The sequence below is a fragment of the Chroicocephalus ridibundus genome, chromosome 8, assembly GCF_963924245.1.
Source record: "Chroicocephalus ridibundus chromosome 8, bChrRid1.1, whole genome shotgun sequence".
NCBI classification, from domain to species: Eukaryota; Metazoa; Chordata; class Aves; order Charadriiformes; family Laridae; genus Chroicocephalus; species Chroicocephalus ridibundus.
The window spans coordinates 2,308,294-2,320,543 of NC_086291.1; the positions used below are offsets into that span (position 1 = coordinate 2,308,294).

The 12,250-nt window shown below is 42.4% G+C and overlaps 1 protein-coding gene across 2 annotated transcripts in view; it reads right to left on the reverse strand.

Annotated features, from left to right (window-relative positions):
• PDE4B (phosphodiesterase 4B) overlaps positions 1 to 12,250 on the reverse strand; it is a 219,516-nt gene that overhangs the window by 184,222 nt on the left and 23,044 nt on the right. The window contains exons 2-3 of one of the 2 annotated variants that reach the window (XM_063342708.1): positions 9,731 to 9,842; positions 8,032 to 8,267 (exon numbers count right to left, since the gene is read on the reverse strand). In XM_063342708.1, coding sequence (XP_063198778.1) covers positions 8,032 to 8,267; positions 9,731 to 9,772 — 278 coding nt within the window. In that variant the 5' untranslated portion in view covers positions 9,773 to 9,842. Of the gene's footprint in view, positions 1 to 8,031; positions 8,268 to 9,730; positions 9,859 to 12,250 lie in introns of those variants that run through there. The other variant, XM_063342709.1, reaches the window with a different exon arrangement.

Genomic DNA, 12,250 nt, shown 5'->3' on the forward strand with positions numbered 1-12,250 from the left:
CAAGCTCCTACCAATTCCAGTGTTCAGCACCAGGAATGAGCCAGCCCTAAATGTACCACGTTATATTTCTACCTGCTGAAGAACAAGCAAAATCACTGAGCACATGAAATCCTTCAGGACTGTTTCCAGATCTAACGCTCTTCAACACTCTCTACATCTTTCATATTGTTAGGAAACTTAGGACAAATACAGTACTTCTGATTTTCAAAACTAAGCTATTGCTGTACATTTTCCAGAAACAGCACAGTGTAATTAAAAACTATGTCCCTCACAGAACGTATGAGGTGTTACGGAGAATACAGTTGACCTCCTTTTTCAAGGTTAAGTAAATGCCCCACGTTTTGTGACACAGGAAGCACGTTCAAACAGAATAATTGATCCTGCTTTATTACAACAAAAACTGATGTGATTTATATAAATCATAAAAAATTTTGGACCAGATGATGTCTAGAGGTCCCTTCCAACTCCAACCATTCTGTGACTTAAGTAATTTAAAATATAGGTATAAAAATCAAAACCATGTTTTTAAGGGGGATCTTTTCCTCCTAGGTTTTTATTTTTCACATCATATGGGAAGACAGCTCATCCATTCTTTTTTTTTCCTATTCCAAGCTTGCAGCATACTTCTTCAGTTCTTATCCAGTTGAATTTGAAATGATTTAAGAAATAAGACTTCAACTTATTTCACAGGTATTATGCCACAGTCTGAAACAACTTTTAAAAGAACAAAAACTAAACAAAAAAGCCCCGCACTTCTCCAAAACAGCATTATTCCTTCTGAACTTCTCTTTTTCATCCCACTCTTCCTATTCAATCTCCCTATTACCCTAAATATTTCCTTTCATTCCATGGGATTTACAGATTTCAAATATGTAAAGGAGTGACTGGGACATATTACCTTCTGCTTAGTTTACTAGCCTGACTACAGTTTTATTATCCTTTTTAATCCTCCATGCAAATCTCCATCCCCTTTATCGTTCTACCTTTCCATATCTATCCCTCAATTAATTACTACCAGCCGAACGGCTTCACCATGGCTATGAGCCGGCCCCAGCTGAAGTCAGCGTTTCTGCTGAAGGTTTCGTCTCAGGCTCAGTTCAAAATGCCATATTGATTTTTTTGTTTGTTTTGTTTTTAATGTTGCATCTAATTTGCTGCCCACGATCCCCATCTGGAGAACAACGCGCAGTACTACAAGCATCGATTTGACACTGCGTACCCGCACGCTTCCCCACGCGGCAACAAACTCGCACGTCCTTCCGTCCATCCCCCAACCTCAGGAGGATTTTCAGACAGACATGGAAAATAGGATCAATCCCTTAATATTTTCCTTTTAGATTCTGACCCCCAACCTGCACCATAAAATTCTTGCAGAAGCAAGCAAGCTATAGAGCGGGTCACTGACACACGACTAGCAATATTACAGCAAGCTCACAGGCACACAAAACACTACAGTTTGCTGATTAATTATGAATGCCATAAAAAAAAAAAAAGACAGGCTAATTGTTAATTTTTTTTTTAGTAAGTCGCAAGAATATGACTCAAATAGCATCCAGCTTCTGTTAGGAGACAACTTTTTTCAAGCCTAGTGAGTTCTCATTTCGCTCTGGCAGAAGAGCAAGGTAGCTTTTGCAAGGGACAATTAGGAATATAATATATTTCAATACACTATTTAATACCACAGCCCAAATGTTTGACAGAATCTCTATGTCCTTAAAAAGCGCACTCCTTACTATATTTAATATTAACTACATCAACTTTTAATAGAATTCTTAAGGCCTTTATTTCCTTATGCTTTGGGACTCATCATAGAACTTAATTTTTATTTCAACATAGAAACTTGATGCAAAACTGTCAACGGGGCCTACAGCAGAGGTGGGGAGGGACTCTTGGTCAGGGAGGGGAGCCATGGGACGAGGGGAACAGTTTTAAACCAAAAGAGGGGAGACTGAGATGAGATGTGAGGCAGAAATTGTTGGCTGTGGGGGGGGTGAGCCCCTGGCCCAGGTTGCCCAGAGAAGCTGTGGCTGCCCCATCCCTGGAGGGGTTCAAGGCCAGGTTGGCCGGGGCTTGGAGCAACCTGGGCTGGTGGGAGGTGTCCCTGCCCAGGGCAGGGGGTGCCACCGGGTGGCCTTTAAGGTCCCTTCCAACCCAAACCATGCTGTGATTCTATGAAAACATCTTCACGGATCTGAGTCAAATTTGTAGAAACAGTGTAAATCAGAAGCTAGTTGCCAAACCTAACCCAGGAGCTGATAAGTATCAAAAAATAGGGTAAGAGAACTATTTTGGATGCTCTAAGTGTAGCTACAAATATATTCTTCACACCCTTGTTCTTCCCTCTTGCTTGGATTTGCTACCACAAAGCTTTAGTTATAAAATATGGAGCAGGATTTTGGAAAGCATTTTCATAACTTTATGAAAATATGGACAAGATTCGTACAAAAGAAGCTTATAAGATTTCTACATTCAGATTGCCACTTGAAGATCTATATCTGATATATCTCTTCCCTTGCATGATTCATGAAAGCTATTTTGTATGTGTACTGCCTTGCCGCTTTCACACAAAACACTATTACATCGCAGCTGGCGGAGAATCATTGCTTTGGATTCAGCCTGCCCATTGTTTCTTTGCTGGTTACGGATCTTGTCAGAACAGCACCAGTCTCAAGAAAACACGGTTCCAATAAGAAAAGAAAAACAAAAAAACCCACACAAACCAACAACTTGGGAGCCGCTTTATTTTTTTTAGATTACCCTGTATCTTAAGTTAAAATATTTAAGTCATGGCTCACCCTCTCACGGTTCTCACTTTCATATTACCACTGGAAGTTAATTGGAAGGTGATTTCTGAAAAAATGTGGCAGAAAAACTACTTACAGAAGGAACAGGCTTATTTTGCTCCACCCCTCCCAAATAAGATGTTCTGTATTTGAACTCTGTTATTCTTTTCTTCAAACCACAGGTACCGCAATCCCAGGCACGGCTAAATTTCCACAATTCTTAGCACACAGTCCGTAGCACAGCACTGATGTTGCAGGTTGAATTCTGTACCATTTCAGCGATGACAGAACCAAAATTTCCCCTACCCAATAACGAACAATATCTTTAAAAGGAAACAAAGTACCGAAGCTGCTGTGGTACGATCTGGCCGTGGTCGCCATCGACAGCTAAAGTTTTGCAAAAAGCTCGGTAACGCACAGAGCTGTGCAAGACGCGTGGGTAGCAGAGGGAAGCACTGCATTTCACAGATGTGCCATCTCCTGAATTACCCCAGGAAGAACCACAGATGTATTACTATACGTAAATTCTCTTCCAGGATTTCAGTTTAGAAATCTCATTTGATAACAGAAATATTTTCCATTTGGCATTTTCCTCCATACACAGCACAAACACTGAAATGCTTTGGAGCAATGGAGATCAGACCGAGCCTAAACAAAACATCCAGAACAAAGAATTCCAGCTTATTCCAGCACAAGACCAATAAAAAGATAAATAATGATCATGTGGCAGAGATTTTGTGCTATCAGGAAATGGAAGAACTGGAAGAACGGCCCAGCGCAATGCACACCCCAAATACACACAGTGAGAGTTTCCCCGGGGATTTAATCAAGTTAACAGGAGAAAAGAGAAGTAACCCCAACAGCGGCAGAGCTTTTGCACCTTACTGTTCACAGCAATCCACGGGGATCGGGTTTTGGTTTATCCGTCCCTCTCCAGAAACTCCGTTATTGTTTTTCTGGTTAAGATGATAAATTTCTACAAAGAGAACAACAGCTTGCACAAAGAGGAAACGAAACCCCAAACTGAAGTGACTTCTTTGTTGAGTATGAAATGTCTGTGGAATGCCCTAGTAAAAGAGACAATGTCCCTCACGCCAGTTTTGTATGTGTTTCTGAAGATACGCTAAATGTATCAGTATAATGAGGAACTTGTGTATCAGCATGAAAAGTTGACTGTCATCACGATATCGCTAGGAAGCTCTTTCACAATCTTACAGTCATTACAAAAGAAAGATGATAGTTCCTCTGCACAGCAGACAAATGAAATAAAGACATTATTTCTGGGAATCATGTTTCATGTCATAATAATGAGGTGTTTCACATCCGTCTTTGGCGTTTCATGCACACAGAAATAGATTACAGGAAGCTTGGGTAAACCTACACGCTTCTGACTGAGTGCTATTGATCTCCTGGAGAAAGCACCTCCAAGCTACAACGCCGTGAACGCTCAGGAAAAAAAAAAACAACCCACATAATAAGTGAATGTTAAACAATTTTTACTGGACGCGTAAGAGTTATGATGGTTTACCTTACCGAAAACCTAAATCTGGACCTTACACTGTTTATGCACTTTAGTTGTGTGGACCTCAAATATCTTAGACCAAGGCCATTCACATTTATATTTCAGTGAAGAGTTTCTTTTTGTGGGATTCACTAACTCCACTGCTGTTAACAGTATCACCAAACTTGATCTTGTACAAGGTGTAACGAGACTGTCTACCTTTGGGAACATAAACGGAGCTCAGGAAACCTCTGCATCCTGAAGCTAAACCCAAGGAACAAACTGAGTGAACAACTTCCGTAGCCCAGAGACATCATGTCAGGGGCCTAAAGTGGTGCAACCTGACTAGGCAGTGCTGCATTAATGGGGTGGGTTTGTGGACTAATGAAGATACACTGAAAAGATCACCTGAAGATCGACTGAAACACTGGGAAGCACAAGACAACTGGCAGAAGACAAGAGAGATTCTGTCAGACATATTGAGATTTTCTTCTGAGCTGAGGACAGTCACACGCAGAGGATGTGAAGTCTCCATCCTTGGAGGTTTTCAAGATCAGACTTGTTAAAGCTCCCTGAGCAACCTGGTCTGACCTCAAAGCTGACCTCACTGTGAGCAAGGGGTTGGGCTAGAAACCTCCTGAGGTCCCTTCCAGCCTGAAATATCCTATAACCCTAGGAAACTAAGGGTTGGATACTCTTTTCACAAGGAATACCCTCTTTCCTGTCCCAGTCTGAGATCTACACTATTTAAAGGCATTAGGCTCCCTACATGTAAAGACTTTTTTCCCCTGCAATTGCTTAAAACGTGTTAATTTTCTGCCTGTGGCCTCAACTATTTTTATTAAAGCTCCAAGGAAAGATACGCATAAAGTGAGGTGAAAAATACCCAGGCTTGAAATGTAAGAATGGCCTTACTGCTCAGGCCAATGGTACATCCAGCCTATAATCTGGACTCCTACAAGAGATTAAAAGCACAGAAAAGAAAGGAACAGAAAGCAAACATATATGATATTTCCCCCCAGATATTTCCCAGTCCTAAACAACTTGCAGCTCATAAGCTGAACAAGAGATGGGGTTTCTGTTTTCAGAAGGAAATCACAGCAGATCACTCCTCCAAGGATCTGCTGAGCTTTCCCTTGAGCCTGCTCAAACTTTTAGCATCTATAGTATCCTACGGCACAAAGTTCCAGAGCATAACTAGAAACTACATAACGAACGACCTCCTTGCATTTGCTTCACGCCTGTCATACCGGTTTATTTGGTGGCCCCTTGTTCTCATACGAGACGGGAAAACAAGCAATAGATCATACCACTAGCAAGACCTCAGTCCTATCCCTTTCCACAACTGTCTTTTCCATGCTGAAGAGTTCCAGCCTCCTCGGTCAATCCCAGCGCAGAAGCTGTTCCGTATGTTTGATCATCTTAGAGGCCTTTAACTCTTTTTAGTTCTATTGTACCCTTTTTTGAGAGGAAGGACCAGAACTGTACACCATATGCAACACTTTGCCAACTAATGGGTTCCTACTATGGCATCCTGATGTTCTGTTTTACTCACTATTCTTTTCCTTCAAATCTTTAACAATTAATTTTCTTTTTGACCATTAATAAATACTGAACTTGCAACTCTATTGGACTTCTCTCCTATACCCAGGATCTTGCTCTTGAGCAGTTAATATTGCTTTGCAGCTCCAACTCTTTTGTGCTCAGATATATCACTTTGTATTTATCTACACTGAAATTTTCCTATCACTTTATTGCCCACTCACTCAGTTTCTTAATGCTCATATCATTCCAAAGCTGTTTCCACACAACGGCACACGCCGGACTTACACAAATATAACCTGCCTCTGGGGTATATTTCGTGCCGAACTGAACGACAATATAGAAGCCCAACAGCTTCAGGACGAGATCCCACTTGCACCGCTCCTACACAAGAAAATCTCGATCATGACTGTGCTCCCTGAGAGCGTGGTCAGGCCCAGGGCAACTGGGAATTGGGTAGGGAAGGAACTGCCTGGCATGGGGTAGAGAACAGGGCTAACCTATTCAAAAGCCCTTGATGACTAGGACTTGAACAGAAAATGGGAAAAATTAGACCAATTTTCTTGCCAGCTGTCAGAGCAGTCAGTCTAACTGATGCCCAAGTCAGGAAGGTGAGGGGGGTGCAAAGATGCCCGTGCACCGACGTGCTGGAACAGCACTCTGCATCCCAGCCACGCCAACCAGCAGCTCCCAGCTCCCCACAGGGATGTAAACAGATGTGACAGATTCAAGCAAAACCAAGAAGTCGGAATCTGCCTGCTCACTTATAAGAGATTAACAGCAGTAAAGAAACAGCAGTAACTTGAGCATCAGCTAGGTTTTCTCTTTGACTGGCACACTGTTCAAGAATGCATGTTGTGCAACACAATATGCATACGTCGAGCCTGCTGTAACGGAAGAGAGGAGCAGCAATGCCCCCTTGTGTTACAAGGGAAACTAATGGTAAATCCATTGCAATTCCTTGCGTTTTCCTAAATCGTGTATGAAGGCGTATTCAAAGATCAGAAGTAATTCGTTCTTAACAGCACACCTTATGAATAGGCTCTCAACTGTCTTGCAGTCAAGATTACAAATTGCTGCAGGTACACAAAAGGGAACACTCGTTCAAATGCTCATAAAGGTAAACCAACCCTTTTATCGTCAAAATTCACAATCCATCTGAAATTAGATAACTCATTTTGTTGAATTTATCCACAGCAATTAAATGCAAAAATTGAACAAAAGCCCCTGCTAATTCCTCTTTGATTTCTGTTATCTCATCTATTCAAGCGCGTAGTTTAAAAATCCTGTCTTCAATACGAAAACTGTTTTTAAAGGACTCTAACAAACAAATCTATAATTGTTCAAACGCAAACTGAAATGCCAGCTCTGAAGAATGCTGAGTTTAACAGAAGCTAAAACCAGATTCAGACTTGGAAATAACGCTGTGAACATGTTTCCCAGCCGGCAAATGAAATTGAGAGCGGAGCATTTAAAAACTGGAATCCAAAGCACACCTGAAATCTGAAGTTGAGAGTACAGGTTTTGAAGCTGCAGTGCCATTCCAAGATTCAGATGGCAACCTGGGCATCTAATCTCACTTTGCCGTTAAAATCTATCATAGCAATTCCAACACATGAACACTTGGGGCTTTGTCTTCCTCTCCTCCCTGTAGATGAACTTCCTTGTTTCGGAACGTAACATTCAGTTTCAGTTTTGGAACTCACCTCTTAGCAACCCCCTTTTAATCAGCTCCCTGATAGTTTCTTTGGGACTTTTCTTGAGCTTAACATCAGATACAAATGCTTTTTCAAGCCTTTCTTCTAACACTTGGCCAGAGAGCTAAAGCCGTTTTCCTTATCTGTTGTAGAAGAGCCTACCACCATCCTCAACTCTTCTGTGGGTGGAAAGCTAGTAACACACATCCTCTGGCTGAGATCGGAATTTACGACACAAAAGTTTCATTAAGACGCACAAAAAAGGTGAACAGAAGAGGTTTTAACAGAAGTAGAATTTCAAAAAAAGGCAATTACTTTGTAAACGTGCATCTGTGATACGCTGTCTGATAGACATCAACAATACTGATTAATATATACAAGATAATTACCCCGTGCCTTTCAAAAAAAAAGAAAAAACCCAACAACCCAAAAGTAGAAAACAAAACAAAAAAAACCCAAACTAGAAAAGCCATCTACACGACAATCATAACAAAGGGAAAGAACCTACCAGTCTTGGTAAGTGGTGATGGCAATACTTGGAGGTGTCAGCAAAGGCAGAGTTGTTGGTCTGCAGACAATGTCTCTGTCAGGTGTCTTTGCCTTTTCTGTCTGTCGTTGGGATAGTGGCGGTAACTGCAAATTACCCGAACAACATCTTCTTCCTCTCCAGAGGTCTATGCCCAGAGCATGGCTGGAAGTACTGTAGGACTTACTCAGCCCGCACTCCAGGTAATCCAGAGCATTCTGCAAAGACAGAAAAGCCACTGAAGTTCCGCAAACAAATGTCTTCCTCCATGAGGATAAAACACATTCAATTGTTCTATGGTCATAGCTACTGAGAAAAGATAATTCTATGTTAAAATCCTGGCAGAGCCTGACACTGCTGCATTGTTATTTTATGAATGAAAATTCACTCAAAACTTGCCTAAGCTAAATTCAGCATCTAATTCTCATCTAATTGAAAACGCCAATAACCCAGGTCACCTTGTGATACGTTAAACTTTTGATGTTTTGAACTTTTTCAGAGAACATTCCGCTCAACATCCATCTTAAGTATCATTCTCTCCACGGCACAAACATCCTGGTTTGACACTTTTTTTTGATGAACGACCAGACAGAGAAAGGTGTCAAGAATACTGGACTTAGACATATCCTTAATTATCCAAGAGCTACTCGGTTACAAGAGCTCCCAGCTAGGACACCTTACGCCATGTCTGGAGTTCCTAACAGAAATAGTCTCAAAAAAAGGTTTTGATCAGTTAAAGCAGTTTTTCCTCTTCAGTGATCCAAATCCTACAAAATCAGGTCAAAAATACTCCTAGGAACCCCAGAAAGGAAATCCTGCCTTCCATATGACCTAACCTGCCTTTATTTATAAACTTTATAAAACTGTTTAATTTTTTTGTCATTATTTAAGAAGCATACAGCAGAGTTTTCTAGCTTTCCATTAGACTTCAGATGCCTGCTTTCATTACAATCAGCAAGGACTGAGCATCGTGCTCAGCAAAACTGACTATGAAGTAGTGCAACGTGTGGTCTAAGAGTGTAAAAGAAACATTTATTGAAGGAGTGCTATCGGACACATTAACTGTTAGGTTCCACTCCTCCACTGTATTTTCATATACATTCCATGAGGTTTTCCATCTTTGGCGAGCCCCAGCTGTGACAAACAAGTCAATTAAAGCTGCGGTTTTCATGCCATCATTACAAACTGAGACAATTCTCCAGAGAATGGGAACTGGAGCTTAATTAATAGGGAATTATGATGATGATTAGCAAGTGCAGTAACGGAACAACACATGCATCATCACATTAGGCGTTCAGCAACTACGGTGGGGAGAGATGCTGAAACACGTATAAGTATATACGTGCTGCACAGGAGCAAAGATGGGATCCAGAATGGAACTTCCATAAGGTATGGAAATGCTCCCAGCTGCCTGCCAGCGTTAACTGACCAAAGAACAGCAAAGTATACGCTCTGCACGAGACTCCTCTGAAATTCTCATGGTGTCAGGGTTGGTTCGTTGGTTTTTAAATGTGCAAGGCTTCTTTGCTGCTTATTACATGGGCTGCAAACAACTCTAAGGAAATAAATGAGTAAGCAAAGCAAAACCAGCTGATAGTTACAAAATAAGACAAAACAAACTTTTAATCTCACTTTCATGAAGTACTGGGAACGATAACACATGCCTTTAGAAGAAACTTACCTCATCTGCAGTTACTGTCATGACACTTCTGCTTTTCTTCATTATTGAGATTAAAGTGCACCCCGTTATAAAAAACTCTTGTTGTTCAATCCGATTTCTTCAGATGGGCAACCTGAAAGAAAAAAAAAAAATCTATTTTGGAATAAAAAACTGTCTTGATAGTACACTGTGGAGCTAACTGCTGACATCACAGCTGATTTATAACTTACTGTCCATTTTCATAAGCCTTGGCAGCAGATGTTACGCTAGTGGAGCTCTCTATTAGTGAAAGGACAATTCAATATTTAGTAAAATCATGTTAAAAGTAACCAGTATTCACAAGGCTCTGCAATATAAGCAAACCCTGAAACACGTCTAGTGATACGGAACCAAAGGTAAAGGGTTCTCCTTACAGAGAATTTTTCTTTAAGTGAGCCTTTTCCAGAGATACAGTATAGAAGGTCTCCAAGAACGGCTTGAGCTGGCTCTCGCAGAAGAAAAGGAATTGCATTTGTATGCGATTCTAAGATTTAATCATAACTCACAAACATGATTTATTATTGCACCGGCACGCACGCACCACTTCAGCCACCAAATTACAGCCTTCTGTAGAGGGTGACACTGCAGCCACTTTGAACCACGCAAGAGCGCGAAGGCGAATGAAACAGACGAGAAGCCGAAGCAGCAGGAGAAACCAGCACATGGGAAAAAAAAACCCTGGGGTGTTCCCAGGCCCCCTACCCTTTCTTGTTCAGGATTTAGTACTCATTAAAAAGCTACATTCAGGATTATAGAGAGAGAACACTGAGGGTTGTGGGTTTTTTCTTTTCTTTCCCCAAAGAAGTAGAGCTGGAGTGCCATTTTTCGTGCTGACAGATTTCCTCCCCTGCTTGGAAGGATTATCTTTGAGGTAGAAAACTGCTGAAGGGCCACTGCTCATAAACTTTGCTGCTGAAGCCACCACAAAAAGCCGTGCAACGGTTTCAGGCTTGGTGATGTTCGACTTCTAATATGATGCTCACTCTGAGAAATCAGGGATTTTTAACTGGATTCAGATAACCTGTTCATGCCGTGCAAGTTCAGGAGAGCAAGAAGCAACTCAGACTGCCAGCAAAAAAGGGCTGCCAGGCCCTGGTGATCCACCCAGCCAACGAGGAGCAGATGCGGCATCAAAATTAGGCACTGAATTCTCTTCCCTGCCACTACCAGCCGTCAGGGTCCCCGAAAGCTGGCAGCCTGCACCACTGCCTTTTACTGCGAGGTTCAAAGCCCTGGCAGCAGGTACTGAAAGCCATCTGACACAGCAATTGCTGGTTTTACAGACCTGCCCTTTGGTTCCCACCCACAACGAATTTGGAAGTCTGAATGCCCAAGCACGGCAGCTCGGCTTGGCTTACAGCCACCACACAACGATGCCATCGAGGGTTCAGATTCAGCTTAAAAACACCATGTCCAGGTTAAATGCTACTTAGCTTGCATCTCTACCTATTTAAAACAAAAAAGCTTTAAGAAAAATACGCACACTAACTCTCAGGCACAGCATCCCAATACAGAGTGGGGCCTCTGATGGCAGAGGTCTGAGGACATCACAGTCTGCAGGAGCTCATCTGCTCTTTCACGCACAAGAGAAGTTCTGTGATGAACCTGCTTCCCCCTAAACCAGTCAGCTCTGGGGAAAAAGGAATGAGAACAAAACAAACTCAAAGGGAACACTAGCACACAATGCCAGCGCTGTAGTGGAGTCTGCCTGCAGCGCTGGCTGTGGCACAGGCACCTCCAGTTGTTTTCATTTCCTTAGGGTTCGTACACCCAACACACATATATCCATCCCTCCACCGCCAGCCAAAGCATTCGGAGCGCTCAGATCCATGCCAGACATAACTCCTGCCATTCCAGCACACATGCCAGCACACAGGGCTGTATGCTTCATCCTCTGTGAGGCAGCATCGGAAAAGAGCTGAGGGATTTGTCTTCTAAAGCACCTACACAGCTTCCCTCCAGAAGAGGATGGACAGGAGCAAAGGACAGAAAACCACTCGGCAATGCCTTCCCCCAGGCTCGCTCTGCTCTCGGCGTCCACCGCTGGCTGTCACCAGACCCAGGCCAGTGGGAAAAACAGATTTATGGCCTCATCAAGAACCCTCTTCTTATGACAACAGGCCACACACATGCACCAGCCAAAAAATTGGGGTGGATTTAGGCATTACAGCAGTGGAATGGCTATTGAAAACCAGACACTTGGCAGCACGGTTGTGTGGCAACATTACATCTCTCTGCAAACCTTACCTACCTTTTAGTCCATATGACAATTAGATGAGCAGGCCAGAAGTGAGAAAAGCCATAGAATCAGAGAATGCCAGGTTGGAAGGGACCTCAAGGATCATTTGGTCCAACCTTTCTTGGCAAAAGTATGGTCTACACGAGACGGCCCAGCAGGCTGTCCAGATGGGTCTTAAAAGTGTCCAATGTTGGGGAATCCATCACTTCCCTGAGGAGATTATTCCAATGGATGATTGTTCTCATTATGAAAAATTCTCCTTT